Genomic DNA, 19,575 nt, shown 5'->3' with positions numbered 1-19,575 from the left:
TATGTTCCCAAGCATGGTTAATTTTCTATCGAGATGAGGTTAGTTTTGAATACATTACCTTTGCCATGTCTCTTAGTACTCCCCCGTTTCTGTGCCTGTTTGGACTCTGCGTTGACATCAGCTGTGGTTGAGGGGGACTCTGATGATTGAGCCTCCTCTAACCCATTTCCATCAGCTCCACTCTCCCTGTTCCCATCGGTCTCTGCATCTCTGCTCTTTGGACCATCCCCAGCAGCTGAGAATGCATTCCTGTTCACATTCTCAACCTTGGATTCAGCGGCCTTAAACCCCTCTCCCTCTGGGGACTCCTTGAGCTGGTGGTCAGTAGAGGAATCCATCCCAGGGTTGAGGTCTTCACTCTGGATGTGATCCTTGGTGGTGGTATGAAGGTCTGAGGGGCCTGATGTTTTGGGTGAACTCGACTGAAGTGAGGGGTCTGTGGGGAGGCCGGAGGAGGACTCCCCTACGACCGGATCTCCGCCTTGTTGTCCTAGGTCAATGGGTGAAGTCACCTTTTCAACTTTCTCTTTGGCATCTATAGCAGATGTTCCCTTAAGCATGGTGCCCTGTTCTAGGGGAGAAGAGAAAGGAAAAAGATGAATTAAAAGACTGACATAAAGCATGCTTAACTACAGTTACTTCCTTTACAAACCTCCTCTACATTCAACCCTTTTAGATCTACAAGTGCCTAGGGGTTAGAGGTAAGGGAGTGATACTGGTAGGGCTGTGATACCAGTATCAAAATATTTTTTTCCATGGCAAAAATGAAAACACGAATTAGAACAAACTCTTTGGTCCTTTAAAATCCTCCTGTTTGTAAAATATTGGGTGCTAAAAGTTGGAAAATAAATACACGTGACTGGATAACATGATGTTTGTTTCCAACATTAGTATCGCGATACTGGTATCGTCCCAGCCCAAGTTACTGGACAGGGCCTTAATAATATACTGCATTTCAGAACAGCCATGGGCAGCAGCAGAATCAATGACCGATGCTATCTTCATACTCACCACCAGGCTGACTGCTGTCCCCTTTCTTGTCCTCAGAAGGCAGGCTGGTCCTGTCGGCCTGGTGCTTGGTCTTCCTCAGCGCATAGCCCTTCCTGATGTCAGACAGCAGGTGGTCAATGATGCAGCCCTCCTCCTGGACCGGGGGGGCTTTACGAACTGGGGGTGAGAAAGAGGGTGAATCTCCAAACAGTCCACCAGTGATACATGCAATGTTCTGGTAGTGTGTTTGAATTTGCACTGGTCAACCATCAGGTGTCGACCGTCCTCGAAAGCGCCATTATTTACTAGTCTCCTTTCCTTCATCTGCACTGAGCGACAAAAGGCTGGATAGTTAAAAGCAAAGAAAGTCTTGTGTGAGCAATGACTTCACTTCCCCAGTCCTTCTAGATCAGCGCAGATGAAGGAGAGGACAAGGAAAGGGATCTTCTGAAGAGTATCAAGACAGTCAGGCAGAAACCCTTTCAAAAGCCGTCTGATGTTGGTGATGGGACACTAGAGTCGTGACTAGTTACCAGGGAGTAGAGCTCTGCTACCAGACGGGCCCTGACATTATAGGGTTAGGGCCAGGTAGGGCCTGTTTTTTTATTTTATAACTAGGGTACGGGTAGGGCTCAGGTATCACTAAATTGATCATTAACATTTTGAAGCTGAGCCATTTGCTCATGCTCTGCTGCACAATACATATCATGGTGTCAGAAGTGCTTCAATGTTGTCAAATATAAGTCCTGATCATTGTACGAGTCCACATGAAAGATTATTTTACTGAAAATAATGGTCCTTGAGTTGACTGAGTTTAGAGTGATGAAAAGTAGCTAGTTTACAATCAACTGCTCTCTGTCTCATCATTGAACAGAGGCTTTGCTATGGATACTCACACTAGCAGAGGCATGCACAGCGTAGAGTGCATGCAGTGCGAGCAGCACAGAGAGCAAGGGACAGAGACTAGCAGCTAATGGATACTAACGAGGCAGTTCTTTCTGATTCGGGCAGGACTGGGCCTTAAATTTGGCAGAAGCAATTGGACCTGGGTAGGCTGGAGCCTGAACATCATGGGCATGGGTAGGCTTTAAAATAATGCCTGTGCAGGGCTCTACCAGGGATGGCCATGAGGTAACACTATTATTTGGAGTGTTGGCTGTCAGTTATACTTACTTATCTTCCTGTTCTCCCCCCTTGGTCTCTTGGAATCCTCCTCTTCCTGCTGTTTCTTCCTCTTCTCAGCCTTAATCGCTTGCTCTCGGCGGGTCTGATTGTCCTACGATGAAAATTTAAACAAGCAAGAGAAAACACAGTAGTACAGGTGTTCCACAATGCAAATGTGAAACCATAGCAATGTGGTATTTAGTCTCTAAACAAAACTTGGGGACCTATACAGTCCAAAGTTATGGCCAAGTTTTTGGAATAAATGCATGAATTGAATGGTTTTATATAGGAAAGTCAATACATGCAAAGCGTTCATTAGTTATTTGTTTCTCTCACCTTGAGAGCGTTGATGAAGAGTCCCCTGAAGGAATGTAAAGTGCTGAACAAGTCCTCCAGGGACAGACGGGATGAGTCCTCACACAGATACTGTGCCAGATTCTCCTTCTTCCTGTCGATGGAGGCAAACCTCGCCTCCAGCTCCCTGCAGGCCTCCTGGCTTCCCTAGAGTAGACAGCCAATTCATGGGGATGTATTTAGTTATGATCTGGCAACCGACCTGATGACATGCTAATCTCTGACACCATTAAAGGGGAGCTTGTGTGAAACCACAAAGTCACCTGCTCTCTGGTGGTGAGGAGAGGTATAGCAACCCACCTGTATGGCAGTGAGATATTGCTCCTTGATGGCCTCCACAGAGGAGGAAGCCACCTTCTTCTCTGAATCTTTCAACCGCTTGATGAGCAAGCTCGCCTCTGACTGGATAGACTCCAAATTCACACTGTGGAAGGAAATTATAAACTTGGTAAGATTAGCATAGCCTCCTGTGTAAAGCTTTGATTACTCTACAATGTTTTGGCATCACTGAAAAATTGCAACAGTTGTATACAGCTATTTTTCCATTACCGAGCAGCCTTCTCACAGATCTCTAGATCATCTGGAAGGTTCAACAGGTCATTATGGTTCTGCTCAGCCTCCTCTAGGATGTGGTGGAGCAGCGTGATGCGACTTTTATTGGCCTTAGTTTCAGTGAGTTTCAACAGTGTGCTGATCTTGAAGCCCTCAGCGTTCCCCGTGTGGCTTCCCTGTAGAACAAAGTTAGACAGACCCGCGTCAGGAGGCATCGTTCTCTCACTAAAAACGTTGCTGCGAGACCATATTTTGTGTGTATGGTTATATGTATTGAATGGCATTACGGATTCTTACATAGTTGAGGAAGTTTCCAACGTCCAGAATGAGCATGCAGAAGCTTGGCAGTCGAGTGCTCACTCTCAGACCTTGCATGATAGAAATAATAACCCATTAAAGAGAATAAAATAAAAACGATGTTTAATTAGCGGTCGGGGAGGTGAAGGTGGTAGAGCCGCTAGCCCGGTGCCTCGACTTACTCTCACAGGCCTCGTCCAGCAGCTTAACTTTAGGCTGCATCATCTGTAACACTGAGCTGATCTCCTCACACAGCAACATGCACTCGATCCTCAGGGCATAGCTGAGGGTAAAACACATACACGCGACCAAGGTCAACATCCAGGGTGAATCAGTCCTAGCTCATTGAATGCTGTCAAGCTGTGAAGAACTTTACCATGGAACAGCTAGGAGCTGAAGATAAAACTGGTCCACACCAGCTAACTTCTCCCGCTCTCCCTGGTAGGACTTCAGGTTCTCAATCTGAGTGGCGGAAATAATATCACTTTTCTATGACCATAAACTGACAAACATTTGGTTTCCAACACTACTGTACATCTATCAAAAATGAAAATGTATTTAGATCTAAAAACACAGTATAGCCACTTCGGCTTAACCATTAACTTGGCAGGGGTTCCTGTGGCTGGCACGCACCTCATGCTTCTCTGGCTGTAGCTTTTGCAGCTGTTTCAGCACCTCCACATCAAACTTGGACCGGTCACCTTTTTGAATCATGGCCACAAAGTCCTTATGTGAGCTGGTAGGGGACACAACATGTATTTTTAACTCTCCTACTGTAAATAGTCTTAAGGTGCTTCCTCTACTAAGGTTCTCTTCTTCATATTTCCTTCTCTGAAAAGACTCACCATCTGAATTGTTTCAAGAATATGTTCAGGTTAAGATTTTTTTTGGCATCGATGAAAGAAATCTGTAGATGGAGAAAAAACATGAAGCTTGAAATTAAAACAGGGGATGGGTTAAGGAAAATGACAACGATAGCAGCGGAGAGCGTAAGATTAGAAGACCATTTCAAAGACTACGATGAGATAGGGTAAGACCACATCTACCTCTTTGGGCTCCTGTTTGACTGCAGGGGTGCCGCCTTTGGCTTTGGAGTCAGTCACTGGCAGACAGAAGAGCGCCTCAATACTGGAGTAGTCAGGCTCCAGAGAATCTACCTGTACTGAGGTCCACATGGAGTGACTATCTTTAGCAAGAGAAAATAATGGACAGTGTTTTAATTGCGACTTATAAATTACACAGTCTGAATTTATCCAATGGGCACTTATCAGGGTCAGCTGTATGTGTCAGTTTAATTCAAAGGTGACAATCTGACAGGTCCCTTACCAGTCACCACTCTGGATGGCAGCTTCTGCCAGTTGAGCTTCTTCATGCGCAGTGTGGGGCAGCGGCCCGCTTTGGGTGAAGAGGCGTAGCAGGATCGACCCTGCATCTGCACACTCTGGGCCACTATAATGTCATTGCGACCAAGGGGAGGCGGTGGACCCATCATGCCAGGCAGGGGTGGAGGAGGCAGTGGACCCATCATGCCAGGCAGGGGTGGAGGAGGCGGTGGACCCATCATGCCAGGCAGGGGTGGGGGAGGCGGTGGACCCATCATGCCAGGCAGGGGTGGAGGAGGCGGTGGACCCATCATGCCAGGCAGGGGTGGAGGAGGCGGTGGACCCATCATGCCAGGCAGGGGTGGAGGAGGCGGTGGACCCATCATGCCAGGCAGGGGTGGAGGAGGCGGTGGACCCATCATGCCAGGCAGGGGTGGAGGAGGCGGTGGACCCATCATGCCAGGCAGGGGTGGAGGAGGCGGTGGACCCATCATGCCAGGCAGGGGTGGGGGAGGCGGTGGACCCATCATGCCAGGCAGGGGTGGGGGAAGCGGTGGACCTCCATGCCCCATCCCTAGTAGAGGTGGTGGCGGAGGAGGGAGGCCAGGGGGAGGCATCCCAGAGAAGCCAGGAAGTGGTGGGAAAAAAGTTCTCATGCTTGGTAGGGGTGGTGGTAGATGAGGAGGAGGTGCAGTGGCAACAGGGGCAGTAGATTCTTTAATGAGGACATCTGATAGACAGATTGACCGATCAATCTGAACGCCCCGGTCTGTGGTCTTGACCTTAGGTGACCCTTGCTGACCCTTGGAGAACACCAGACGTTCCATCAGGCGCTTGGTGGAATCGACTTCAGCTAAAGAACACACACGCACAGACAAAGTAAGCATGACCTAAACTAGCCATAACATGTCAGCGTACACGGCCACACAATGTTTATGGACCATGAGAAGGTGATTGATGTGGGACTCACGGTCCTGTGCCAGCAAAGTAGCGCGGTCAGCCAGGGCCTCCAAGGCCAGCCACACCTCACTCTGCTCCGGCCCTACCAACAACAGAGCCTGCAGGATAGACAGCAGCTGCACCGATGCAGGGGTGCTACTCAACTGTAGTGAGGGGGAGAGAAAGTTATATTATCTGCTGTGGATTTCCATTTACAAATAGACTCTTTATTGGTGCTTACTTTGGTGAAGAGTGTGGTGAAGACTTCCTGGTGACTGCTCATATCGATGCCTCCGTACACCCTCTCCATCTCCTCCTCATCCTCTGCCATGGTATCCTCAAAGGCATCACACTGGATGTTCAGGTCCACATCCTCAGTCTCTCTGTAACACATACAAATATGTATTTCCACAGGATAAAACAAGTCGCAGTGTGAAAGAAAATGTGCAGTGCAGAACAAAGCATTTGCTACTTTACAAAAAGTTCAGATGCGTGAAATATTTGAAATGAATCCAAAATCATGGAAAAAAAGAAAAGAGACTCAACTTACCTAAGTTTTGGAAGTAATTGTAGTAATTGAAGCCCTGGGAGACAAAGAATGGCACAGCTAAGTTCAACCAGTAACCAGTTTGACATGTCCATCTCCACTTCCTGTATTCAAGTCATTGCTTATAACAATTGCAATATCGAAATCGTCATGACTTATTTTTGCAACATATGTAACACCACACTAAGTAAGCACTGGTGTGGTACTTATTGATAGTAGTAATCAATTTGTGCAAGGTTGATCTTTAAAGCTAGAGTCCTTAATTCAAAACAAAAATAAAGCTTTTGGTAAAAAGCTGAGGATGGGCCTGGAGAACTGTAACCACACAAATTCATAGAGCTATGGACGCAGAAACTGACCATCCATGATAACAAAATTATGATTTTAACCATGTTTCGAGGCTATACAGTATTTGACAAACATTGGTGTAAAACAAGCTTATATTTTGGGTTCTGATGGGGTATGACAGTTAAACTAAGCTATATTCTTCAAGAAACAAATGGGTATATATATATATATATATATATATATAAATAAATCATCATTAAGTCCAAAAATGTATGTAGCAACTACGGATCCTAGCTTGTAAGAGACACTCCTTAAGCCTCTCCTTGACTGTTTCCACATCAATTAGACATACAGTACCAGTCAAAAGTATGGACACCTACTCATTCAAGGGTTTTTCCAATTATATTTTCTACATTGTAGTATAAGTGAAGACATCAAAACTGTGAAATGAAACATAGAATCATGTAGTAACTTTTTTGTTGTTGTGTTAAATCAAAATATATTTGAGATTCTTCAAAATAGCCACCCTTTGACTTGATGACAGCTTTGCACACTTGGCATTCTCTCAACCAGCTTCACCTGGAATGCTTTTCCAACAGTCTTGAAGGAGTTTCCGACATTTGCTGAGCATTTGTTGGTTGCTTTTCCTTCACTCTGCGGTCCAACTCATCCCAAACCATCTCAATTGGGTTGAGAACGGGTGATGGTGGAGGTCAGGTCATCTGATGGAGCACTCCATCACGCTCATTCTTGGTTAAATAGCCCTTACACGGGCCTCCCGGGTGGCGCAGTGGTCTAAGGCACTGCATCGCCGTGTTAGCTGTGCCACCAGAGACTCTGGGTTCGCGCCCAGGCTCTGTCGCAGCCGGCCGCGACCGGGAGGTCCGTGGGGCGACGCACAATTGGCCTAGCGTCCCTGTCTCATCGCGCACCAGCGACTCCTGTGGCGGGCCGGGCGCAGTGCGCGCTAACTGAGGTGGCCAGATGCACGGCGTTTCCTCCGACACATTGGTGCGGCTGGCTTCCGGGTTGGAGGCGCGCTGTGTTAAGAAGCAGTGCGGCTTGGTTGGGTTTCGGAGGACGCATGGCTTTTGACCGTCTCTCCCGAGCCCGTACGGGAGTTGTAGCGATGAGACAAGATAGTAATTACTAACAATTGGATACGACGAACTTGGTGAGAAAAGGGAGTAAAATTTAAATAAAAATAAATGTAAAAAAAAAATAGCCCTTACACAGCCTGGAGGTGTGTTGGGTCATTGTCCTGATGAAAAACAATTAAGCCCAAACCAGATGGGATGGCATATTACTGCAGAATGCTGTGGTAGCCATGCTGGTTAAGTGTGCCTTGAATTCTAAATAAAATCACAGACAGTGTCACCAGCAAAGCACCCCCACACCATAACACCTCCATGCTTTACGGTGGGAAATACACATGCAGAGATGATCCGTTCACCTACTTGGAGTCTCACAAAGACACGGCGGTTGGAACCACAAATCTTGAAATTGGACTCAGACTAAAGGACAGATTTCCACCGGTCTAAGGTCCATTGCTCATGTTTCTTGATCCAAGCATGTCATTTGTTATTATTGGTGTCCTTTAGTAGTGGTTTCTTGGCAGCAACTCAACCCCGAAGGCCTGATTCACGCGGTCTCCTCTGAACAGTTAATGTTGAGATGTGTCTGCTACTTGAACTCTTCAAAGCATTTATTTTGGCTGCAATTTGAGGCTGCTAACTGTAATGAACGTATCCTCTGCAGCAGAGGAAGCTCTTGGTCTACTTTTCCTGTGGCAGTCCTCATGCGAGCCAGTTTCATCATAGCGCTGGAAGGTTTTTGCGACTGCACTTGAAGAAACTTTCAAAGTTCTTGAGAAATTCTTCTGGATTGACTGACCTTCATGTGTTAAAGTAATGATTAACTGTCGTTTGTCTTTGCTTATTTGAGCTGTTCTTGCCAAAATATGGACTTGGTCTTTCACCAAATAGGGCTATCTTCTGTATACCAACCCTACCTTGTCACAACAACTGATTGGCTCCAACGCATTAAGGAAAGAAAGTACAAATATATTTTTAACAAGGCACACCTGTTAATTGATATGCATTTCAGGTGACTACCTCATGAAGCCGAATGAGAGAATGCCAACCAAGTGTGCAAAGCTGTCAAGGCAAAGGGTGGCTACTTTGAAGAATCAAATATATTTTGATTTAACACTTTTTTGGTTACTACATGATTCCATGTGTTATTTCATAGTTGATGTCTTCACTATTCTACAAAGTAGAAAACAGTAAAAATAAAGAAAAACCCTGGAATGAGTAGTTGAGTCCAAACCTTTGACTGGTACTGTACACATGGCAATTGAAACCTTTCTCAAGAGACAATGAGGGGCTTCATCTTCTATTCACACCAAAACCTGTGTTTCTCTATTACATGAGTTTTGAAAAAGCATGGTTAAGAGGGAGTGATACCGATGAACTCTTTGCGTAGTTTGTCCCTCTTCCTTAGGTCCTCTGCTCCGAAAATGATCACGTTGACCACACTCATGAGGACGACCATGTACGGAACGTTGTCAGTCGCATGCAGCTCATTCATGATGACGCTGAAGCGGTACTGCTGCATATTCACACTCTGTCAGAGACAGTTATAAAGATTACTTATGGCTATCATCCAAAATTCATGACAAGGGAGCAGAAGATGTTTTATCTGAAATAGGTTCTGTCCCTTAGATGAGGGAAAATATACACTGCTCAAAAAAATAAAGGGAACACTTAAACAACACAATGTAACTCCAAGTCAATCACACTTCTGTGAAATCAAACTGTCCACTTAGGAAGCAACACTGATTGACAATAAATTTCACATGCTGTTGTGCAAATGGAATAGACAAAAGGTGGAAATTATAGGCAATTAGCAAGACACTCCCAATAAAAGGAGTGGTTCTGCAGGTGGTGACCACAGACCACTTCTCAGTTCCTATGCTTCCTGGCTGATGTTTTGGTCACTTTTGAATGCTGGCGGTGCTCTCTAGTGGTAGCATGAGACGGAGTCTACAACCAACACAAGTGGCTTAGGTAGTACAGTTCATCCAGGATGGCACATCAATGCGAGCTGTGGCAAAAAGGTTTGCTGTGTCTGTCAGCGTAGTGTCCAGAGCATGGAGGCGCTACCAGGAGACAGGCCAGTACATCAGGAGACGTGGCGAGGCCGTAGGAGGGCAACAACCCAGCAGCAGGACCGCTACCTCCGCCTTTGTGCAAGGAGGAGCACTGCCAGAGCCCTGCAAAATGACCTCCAGCAGGCCACAAATGTGCATGTGTCTGCTCAAATGGTCAGAAACAGACTCCATGAGGGTGGTATGAGGGCCCGACGTCCACAGGTGGGGGTTGTGCTTACAGCCCAACACCGTGCAGGACGTTTGGCATTTGCCAGAGAACACCAAGACTGGCAAATTCGCCACTGGCGCCCTGTGCTCTTCACAGATGTAAGCAGGTTCACACTGAGCACATGAGCACATGTGACAGAGTCTGGAGACGCCGTGGAGAACGTTCTGCTGCCTGCAACATCCTCCAGCATGACCGGTTTGGCGATGGGTCAGTCATGGTGTGGGGTGGCATTTCTTTGTGGGGCCGCACAGCCCTCCATGTGCTCGCCAGAGGTAGCCTGACTGCCAATAGGTACCGAGATGAGATCCTCAGACCCCTTGTGAGACCATATGCTGACACATGCACATTTGTGGCCTGCTGGAGGTCATTTTGCAGGGCTCTGGCAGTGCTCCTCCTTGCACAAAGGCGGAGGTAGCGGTCCTGCTGCTGGGTTGTTGCCCTCCTACGGCCTCGCCACGTCTCCTGATGTACTGGCCTGTCTCCTGGTAGCGCCTCCATGCTCTGGACACTACGCTGACAGACACAGCAAACCTTTTTGCCACAGCTCGCATTGATGTGCCATCCTGGATGAACTGCACTACCTGAGCCACTTGTGTGGGTTGTAGACTCCGTCTCATGCTACCACTAGAGTGAGAGCACCGCCAGCATTCAAACGTGACCAAAACATCAGCCAGGAAGCATCGGAACTGAGAAGTGGTCTGTGATCACCACCTGCAGAATCACTCCTTTTTGGGGGGTGTCTTGCTAATTGCCTATAATTTCAACCTTTTGTCTATTCCATTTGCACAACAGCATGTGACATTTATTGTCAAACAGTGTTGCTTCCTAAGTGGACAGTTTGATTTCACAGAAGTGTGATTGACTTGGAGTTACATTGTGTTGTTTAAGTGTTCCCTTTATTTTTTTGAGCAGTGTATTTCCATAAACCTCCCTTTAATACTTTGCATGAACACATGGGGCATCAATGCTGCTTCAAGCTGACAATTGCTTTGAAAGTGAACAATGACTATAATTATAATTTTTCTATGTACATTTATGATGTTATGCTGTATGAAAAAAGGCTAAAAAGGTTGCCTTACCTTATAGTGCTCCAGGGCATCCATGGCCAGGTGGTGTCCCTGTGGGTTAAACAGGGCGAGGGCCGCCAGCAGCTCAAACACCTGCATCTTTACCATGGTGTTGGACGTGTCCAGGGCTGCCAATCAAAACAGAGATCATGTCCCAACGAAAAGACAGACAAGCAGGCCTGTTCACCTCCTCCCATGCTCCTTTGCCACCCCGCTTACTAGCCTTCTTTCTCACCTTGTGACAGGGTCCTGACGTATCCCTCATTGTCCAGTATAAAGTGCAGCCCAGCTGAGGAGTTCATCACTGCCTTCACACAGGCCACACAAGTGAGCTGGAGGAGGGCGTCAGCGATGCGGGCACACCCCCGGCCAGACAGCCTCTGCAGGGCCTCCATCAGCAGATCCAGTCCATTGAGCTCCAGGAACTGCACCATCCATTCCTGGTCACTCCCCTCCAGACGCCTCCGCACCCCTGAGTAGTTGACCACTGTAGGTACCTGTAGCAGTCGTATGCATAGCTCTGGAACTGAGTTCTCCAAGTTGGCCTCCAGGTAAGCATCTCGGTCGGGGGGGCTGCTGGCCAGGTGCTCCTTCAGGGCCCCCCACTTCCCTTTGGATGCCTTGGCTGACATAGCAACCAAAAAAAGGGAGCTAGAGAAAAAAGGGTACAATGTTTGGGTTGTGACACGAGTGGAAAATAGACCGACAACAGAAAGAACATTTAAAAATAAGTTTAAATTATGTATTGGTTGGATTCAGAGGAACTACAAAATATGATTCGAAGACACACATGAAAGTTGGGAGGTAGTAAAAGCAGGGTATCCATTTTCAAAAAAACACCTGCCTGATAAAAACACCAGTCTCAATGTCAACAGTGACGAGGCGACTCCGGGATGCTGGCCTTTGGCAGAAGAACACAGAGGAACTCTGCCTAATCTTAATATTTTATTTTTGTTGGCCAGTCTGAGATATGGCTTTTTCTTTGCAACTCTGCCTAGAAGGCCAGCATCCCCGTGTCGCCTCGTCACTGTTGACGTTGAGACTGGTGTTTTGCTGGTACTGTTTAATGAATCTGCCAGTTGAGGACTTGTGAGGTGTCTGTTTCTCAAACTAGACACTAATGTAATTGTCCTCTTGCTCAGTTGTGCACCGGGGCCTCCCACTCCTCTATCCATTCTGGTTACAACACAGGAGTGATGGTTGCTGATAATGGGCCTTGGTAGATATTACATGAAGAAAAAAAATGCATTTTCTAGCTACAAGTCATTAACAATGTCTACACTGTATTTCTGATCAATTTGATGTCATTAAAAAAGAAAAAAAATGACAAAGTACTTTTCTTTCAAAAACAAGGACATTTCTAAGTGACCCCAAACTTTTGAACGGTAGTGTAAATACAGCACATTAAGACCTGCTCTTTCCATGACATGGACTGACCAGGTGAAAGCTTTGATCCCTTATTGATGTCACTTGTTAAATCCACTTCCATCAGGGTAGATGAAGGGGATGAGCCAAGTTAAAGTAGCATTTAAACCTTGAGACAGATTGTGTATGTGTGCCATTCAGAGGGTGAATTGGCAAGACAAAAGATTTACATGCCTGTGAACAGGGTATGGTAGTCACCAGGCGCACCGTTTTTTGTCGAGAACTGCAACGCTGCTGGGTTTTTCCACACAGATTGTGTATTAAAAATGGTCCACCAGCCATAGGATAGGAGTTTCCATTACCACACATCACTTGCATTATATTAAAACATTTTACAAACACATTGACAAAAATAATCTGCTCTAGGCAGTAGTAGGGTTGTCACTAGTTACAGCCAAAGTCCTGATTATGGCTAAACCCTGCCCATTTCTACAACTCATATTCTTAAAATCTGATTTTAAACCAAACCGCTAACCTTGAATTAAAGAACAAAAAGCAATCCCCCCCATGTTGACTTTGTGGCTGTGTTATCAAGTGGAAACCTGCAAGAAGCTTGTGGACTGATGCGGTACCTGTTGTGATTGGTCAAGATGTCACAAGGCAGTGGACCGCTCATGGTCCCTTGACACCTCTCCCAAAGCACCGGTTAGATGTCAATGTCATCATTCAGCAAAATGCCTGTCACAGTCAGTATAGCATAGAGCAAATATGGATTATCAGAACTTCTTCCGAAAGGGAAGCAAAAAAAGCAGGTTGAGCACGAGCAGGCAGCTGTGAATGTGGTGGAAGGGGTAGACCCAGAAAATCAATGTGCAGCAGGAGCAGCAGCAGTTACTGCAAAGTCAGTGGTAGCTAACACTAGTCTCCATCAGCATACGGGTTGGCTAGTGTTAATAAGCTAGCATTAGCGCTCAGCATCCTAAGAGAGCCACCGAACAGGCCGATAAGCAAGTGTGTTTTTCCTGTTGCTCATTAGGAAAAAAAACAAGACTTCAGTCTTGGAGGTGTGATTCCTGACTGATTAATGATGTTTATCCCCCATGAGACACTGTGGTGTGAGGTGTTGTCTTATGTAAACAGTCAGAGCTGCTGACCATGTCTATGCTATTGGATAGAGAGCAATCACCGCCGCTGTTCAGCCCATGTTAGTGGGAAAATGGACATCGTCAAATCAAAACCCAACCTTAGAATGTACCCGTTGTGACGCATGGATGTTCCAAACAAGACCGACTTTATGACCACAATTATCCTATTTACACTAGAATAAAACTGACTCATATCAATGCCACAGGCCATTTAAGGGATTTGTTGTTTATTTAAAAGGCAGTCGCTCTTTAAGCTATTGGGTGTCAGTTATTTAACAGTACATTTAGTGAATTGGTAAGCTAAGGACATTGACATAAGTCATGGTATTAGGAAAAGTGTTCATTTCCAGCAAGTGTATTTGATGGGTTTTGTTTCTGTAGCTAGCTTTGCTGGCTAGCTAGCTGAGACTCTTCTGACTGAAGCAAGTATTTTGACAGTGACAGAGTGCCCCCCTGTGGACTGAAGCTGAACTTTACATTAACCCCATTTAAATTTGGCAATGTTGAGGTGGTAGAACTGACTAAATGAAATCATAGAGGTTCGTAGCTTCGCAACCGCAGCACACACGCACTTAAACACACCAACTGAGTAATGGACCGCTGAATGTAAATTCTCTAGCTTCGTTTCCTCTTTTCCATATTTTGTCTCTGATAAGCTACCCAGGAAAGGGCTGAAAATAGCCCATATTAATATAAACACAGCAAAAAAGACATCCCTTTTTCAGGTCCCTGTCTTTCAAAGATAATCCAAATAACTTCACATATCTTCATTGTAAAAAAAACAAAAAAATAAAAAAAAAACTTTCCCATGCTTGTTCAATGAACCATAAACAATTAATGAAGATGCACCTGTGGAACAGTCGTTAAGACACTAACAGCTTACAGACGGTAGGCAATTAAGGTCACAGTTATGAAAACTTAGGACACTAAAGAGGCCTTTCTACTGACTCTGAAAAACACCAAAAGAAAGATGCCCAGGGTCCCTGCTCTTCTGCGTGAACGTGCCTTAGGCATGCTGCAAGGAGGCATGAGGACTGCAGATGTGGCGAGGGCAATACATTTCAACGTCCGTACTGTGAGACGCCTAAAACAGCACTACAGAGAGACAGGACGGACAGCTGATCATCCTCGCAGTGGCAGACCATGTGTAACACCTGCACAGGATCGGTACATCCGAACATGACACCTGCGGGACAGGTACAGGATGGCAACAACAACTGCCAGAGTTACACCAGGAACGCACAATTACTCCATCAGTGCCCAGACTTTCCACAATAGGCTGGACACAGGGCTTGTAGACCTGTTGTAAGGCAGGTCCTCAGACATCACTAGCAACAACGTCACCTATGGGCACAAACCCACCGTCGCTGGACCAGACAGGACTGGCAAAAAGTGCTATTCACTGACAAGTCACGGTTTTGTCTCACATGGGGTGATGGTAGGATTCGCATTTATCGTCGAAGAAATGAGCGGTACACTGAGGCCTGTACTCTGGAGCGGAAACGATTTGGAGGTGGAGGGTCCGTCATGGTCTGGGGCAGTGTGTCACAGCATCATCGGGCTGAGCTTGTCGTCATTGCAGGAAAGCTCCACGCTGTGCGTTACAGGGAAGACATCCTCCTCCCTCATGTGGTACCCTTCTTGCAGGCTCATCCTGACATGACCCTCCAGCATGACAATGCCACCAGCCATACTGCTCGTTCTGTGCGTGACTTCCTGCAAGACAGGAATGTCAGGGTTCTGCCATAGCCAGGGAAGAGCCCAGATCTCAATCTCATTTAGCACATCTGGGACCTGTTGGATTGGAGGGTGAGAGCTAGGGCCATTCTCCCCAGAAATGTCCATGAACTTGCAGGTGCCTTGGTGGAAGAGTAGGGTAACATCTCACAAGAAGAACTGGCAAATCTGATGCAGTCCATGAGGAGGAGATGCACTGCAGTACTTACTGCAGCTGGAGGCTACACCAGAAACTGACTGTCACTTTTGATTTAGACCCCCCCTTTGTTCAGGGACACGTTATTCCATTTCTGTTAGTCACATGTCTGTGTAACTTGTTCAGTTAATGTCTCAGTTGTTGACTCTTATGTGCATACAAATATTTACACTTGTTAAGTTTGCTGAAAATAAAACAGTTGACAGGGAGAGGATGTTTTTTTTGCTGGGTTTATTTATATATACACACTGCTCAAAAAAATAAAGGGAACACTTAAACAACACAATGTAACTCCAAGTCAATCACACTTCTGTGAAATCAAACTGTCCACTTAGGAAGCAACACTGATTGACAATAAATTGCACATGCTGTTGTGCAAATGGAATAGACAAAAGGTGGAAATTATAGGCAATTAGCAAGACACCCCCAATAAAGGAGTGGTTCTGCAGGTGGTGACCACAGACCACTTCTCAGTTCCTATGCTTCCTGGCGGATGTTTTGGTCACTTTTGAATGCTGGCGGTGCTTTCACTCTAGTGGTAGCATGAGACGGAGTCTACAACCCACACAAGTGGCTCAGGTAGTGCAGCTCATCCAGGATGGCACATCAATGCGAGCTGTGACAAGAAGGTTTGCTGTGTGTCAGCGTAGTGTCCAGAGCATGGAGGCGCTACCAGGAGACAGGCCAGTACATCAGGAGACGTGGAGGAGGCCGTAGGAGGGCAACAACCCAGCAGCAGGATCGCGACCTCCACCTTTGTGCAAGGAGGAGCACTGCCAGAGCCCTGCAAAATGACCTCCAGCAGGCCACAAATGTGCATGTGTCAGCATATGGTCTCACAAATTCCTGTCAAGATTATCATTAGCCAGCACTTTTGAGAAATGCTAGACCAGCATGACCCTGGCAGAGAGAATCTTCCTTGGGTCATGTGAAATAAGGAACAAGGCTCTTAGCTATGTGATTTCTAACAGGGCCGTCCACACCAGAGACAATGACTATAAAACGTTATTCTAATTCAAGTAAACAGCAGCATCCATACTACAAATATTGTGAAGGATAGCCATCGTTGGAATCACTGAGCGAATCCTTCCCTCCCCCAATCAAAAACGTGTTCTACTGAAGCATTGTAGGTACGCATGAAATAGCCACTAGGAGGGGAGAGGAGGCAGCGTGCACATTGAGCTTTCCTGAAGAACTAGGGATGTCAGCATAAGAATGGTTTATAGCAGTCTCATATCTGGTGCAGTAACATACGTAAACAGTTGTTGACCTCCCTAGTTAGCTGCATTCACCTCTGTCAGCAGAGAATCTCCACTAGCAGTTCCTCTTCCCTTTAAATCCAGGCCATCACCCTCTGGGACCCAGTCAGCAGTTAGTCAGCTTCACAATGCCAACACAACAAAAATCATCCTCTCAAAATGGGCTAACATCAATTTAGTCTTGGGAACTCACTAAAATACAATCGCTATGTAAATGAGGAATATAGCCAGCTTCAACCAACCAAATTCATTCTAAACTAATGGGCCTTTTCTCATTATTTCCTCCCTTTGTCTTTGGTTCTAGACAATTTATCTAAATTGGCTGTATTTGTGTGTCAGAAAAAATGCAAAGCCGAGGGCCAACAGTGTTTTATTTTTGTTCACAGAATGCATGGGTGTGAGCAACTGCATACAGTACAGCGTAAACACATGGCCGCACACACACACACACACACACAACCTCTTCTCGTCTAATGCAATGTGTTCCTGTGTGCTGTAGAAAACACCAGCCTGTCATAAGTTGTGAATGAGATGGGTAATGCCATGGTAGCACTGACCATCACCAACAGTAGTAAACAATACATGGCCATGGGCACAAATTAGTCCTCCTAGAGCAGCGTCTGCCCGGTTGCAACACTCACTACCGAGTACCGTTAGGTACTCAGTCGAGGGCTCAACTTACTTTTGAGAGCTACAATAATAGAATACACAAAGTGCAATTTCTAAATTGGTTGTGCACCAGCAGTTTCTAGTTGTCAGTCAATAACAATTTTGAGATTGTAAGTTAGCTGGCTATACTATCTAAACACGTGCCCAGGGGCCGTGACCTCCAGGGGGCCCCCATTGAATTTGTTAGTCACCCTCATAGTAACACAGCAACAGTCATGGCAAAATGTGTAGAACTGTAGGAAATGTAAAAATTGCAACATTGTCTCTATGCCCCATGGCAAAAAGTGTATCATTACAGAATATTTACTTTAAAAAACAAACAACCAAATCTCACTTTGGGTATCCAAAAGGAGAGCAAAGCAGTTTAACTGCACAAATGGATTGATTTCACAAATCAGTTGACTGCATTTGTGGATATGGGTAAGCAGACCCGCGAGCCACTGCAGCCCCTATTGAGTTCAGAATGTGACACGCACCCGCATCAAAGTAGCCCATCCCTGCACTAGATTTCAGTGGACATAACCCACTTATATTTCTAATGTATATGCACCATAGCCTGAATCCAGGTGTCTATTAGACACACTATATTTCCAAAAATATGTGGACACCCCTTCAAATTAGGAGTTAACTATTTCACCCACACAGACATGCAATCTCCATAGACAAACATTGGCAGTAGAATGGCCTTACTGAAGAACTCAGTGACTTTCAATACGGCACCGTCATAGGATGCCACCTTTCCAACAAGTCAGTTCGTCAAATTTCTAGCCGGTTGCAACACTCACTACCGAGTTTCAAACTGCCTCTGGAAGCAACTTCAGCACAAGAACTGTATGTTGGGAGCTTAATGAAGTGGGTTTCCATTGCCAAGTAGCCGCACACAAGCCTAAGATCACCATGTGCAATGCCAAGCGTAGGCTGGAGTGGTATAAAGCTCGCCGCAATTGGACTGGAGCAGTGGAAACGCGTTCTCTGGGGTGATGACTGTTTTCATGGTTCGGGCTAGGCCCCTTAGTTCCAGGGAAAGGAAATCTTAACACTACAGCATACAATGACATTCTAGATGATTCTGTACTTCCAACTTTGTGGAAGGCCCTTTCTTGTTTCAGCATGACAATGGCCCTGTACACAAAGCGAGGTCCAAACAAACGGTTTGTCTAGATTGGTGTGAAACAACTTAACTGGCCTGACCTCAACCCCATCGAACACCTTTGGAATGCTGACTGCGAGCCAGGCCTAATCACTCAACATCAGTGCACGAGCTCCCTGCAGCAATTTTCCAACATCTAGGGAAAAGCCTTCCCAGAAGAGTGGAGTCTGTTATAGCAGCAAAGGGGGGACTAACTCTATATTAATGCTCATGATTTTGGAATGGAGATGTTCAGCAGGTGTCCACATACTTCTGGTCATGTAGTGTAGTACTGTTGCTGGTAACTTACAAGCTTCTGCCCCCCCCCCCCCAAGTGTTTTGTGGTGGACTACTGAGCATGTTGAGCATAACACAGTTACTCATAGATAGGCTAGACATGTTAACAATTTAAGTTATTTGTGAAGTCTTCATTCAATTGCCCCTCCCTGTTGCACACAACACACTTCCATTCCCCATGTCACAGGATTTGTCTGATTTAAGATAAACCTCAACCCTGCTACTTGGCACTTAGTCATATATTCTTATTTAATCCGTTGATGTGAAAACATGTTTATGAAGTTGAACATGTGCTCTTTATAGAATACAAATTGTGTAATTGTGCTTTTTTTAAAGTTACATTACCCAAAATTTACTCCATTGGTGGTTTGACCCGTTTATCTGTAGTACTAATTGCAAATACTTTGTGGCAATTGTTATGACATCCACAAACTTGACAGAACGTTGCGCATTGTATTACCGAAATGTTGGCAGTGGCACTTCACTTTGCCAAGATGTCTTGCTCATGCCAAGCCTGGGCGAAGTTAATACAATGTGTATCGTGATACAGCATACAATGTTACTGTATGTTGGACAAAAAGTTATTTGCGAGTGATGTAGTCCTTTTCTCCGTTCAAGTGCATGAGTTTAACAAATTACAGACCAATTTCGCCCTACTCACAAAACGTGTGTTACTCTTACCGTACTTATCCCTTCAACTGCTCGAATTCCACAGCGAATCGAAGGTAACTTTTTGTAGTAGCCAATTTCCTACAATTCCTGTGTGCGCGCGTTTTGGTAGAAATACACTAGCCAAACCTTGCAGCGCTGTTCTCCAAATCAGACTTTGGTCGCGTTCCCCTGCTCAGACATTGCATGCATCAACCAGGACAACTTTA

The 19,575-nt window shown here is 45.8% G+C and overlaps 1 protein-coding gene across 3 annotated transcripts in view; it reads right to left on the bottom strand.

Moving 5' to 3' along the window:
- The window catches only part of LOC129825191 (inverted formin-2-like), a 30,220-nt gene extending 10,645 nt beyond the window's left edge, over nucleotides 1–19,575 (bottom strand). For 2 of the 3 annotated variants that reach the window (XM_055885082.1, XM_055885081.1), the window contains exons 1-20: nucleotides 19,379–19,575; nucleotides 11,136–11,551; nucleotides 10,913–11,028; nucleotides 8,919–9,078; nucleotides 6,169–6,202; nucleotides 5,860–6,001; nucleotides 5,650–5,782; nucleotides 4,684–5,532; nucleotides 4,404–4,543; nucleotides 4,203–4,264; nucleotides 3,991–4,093; nucleotides 3,734–3,819; nucleotides 3,540–3,640; nucleotides 3,358–3,428; nucleotides 3,058–3,236; nucleotides 2,809–2,932; nucleotides 2,491–2,655; nucleotides 2,164–2,266; nucleotides 1,012–1,167; nucleotides 59–571 (exon numbers count right to left, since the gene is read on the bottom strand). In XM_055885082.1, the coding sequence (XP_055741057.1) occupies nucleotides 59–571; nucleotides 1,012–1,167; nucleotides 2,164–2,266; nucleotides 2,491–2,655; nucleotides 2,809–2,932; nucleotides 3,058–3,236; nucleotides 3,358–3,428; nucleotides 3,540–3,640; nucleotides 3,734–3,819; nucleotides 3,991–4,093; nucleotides 4,203–4,264; nucleotides 4,404–4,543; nucleotides 4,684–5,532; nucleotides 5,650–5,782; nucleotides 5,860–6,001; nucleotides 6,169–6,202; nucleotides 8,919–9,078; nucleotides 10,913–11,028; nucleotides 11,136–11,532 (3,634 nt within the window). In that variant the 5' untranslated portion in view covers nucleotides 11,533–11,551; nucleotides 19,379–19,575. Of the gene's footprint in view, nucleotides 1–58; nucleotides 572–1,011; nucleotides 1,168–2,163; nucleotides 2,267–2,490; nucleotides 2,656–2,808; nucleotides 2,933–3,057; nucleotides 3,237–3,357; nucleotides 3,429–3,539; nucleotides 3,641–3,733; nucleotides 3,820–3,990; nucleotides 4,094–4,202; nucleotides 4,265–4,403; nucleotides 4,544–4,683; nucleotides 5,533–5,649; nucleotides 5,783–5,859; nucleotides 6,002–6,164; nucleotides 6,203–8,918; nucleotides 9,079–10,912; nucleotides 11,029–11,135; nucleotides 11,552–19,378 lie in introns of those variants that run through there. The other variant, XM_055885083.1, reaches the window with a different exon arrangement.

Source organism: Salvelinus fontinalis, chromosome 27 (assembly GCF_029448725.1).
Source record: "Salvelinus fontinalis isolate EN_2023a chromosome 27, ASM2944872v1, whole genome shotgun sequence".
NCBI classification, from domain to species: Eukaryota; Metazoa; Chordata; class Actinopteri; order Salmoniformes; family Salmonidae; genus Salvelinus; species Salvelinus fontinalis.
This window is presented reverse-complemented; position numbering and strand designations above follow the sequence as displayed.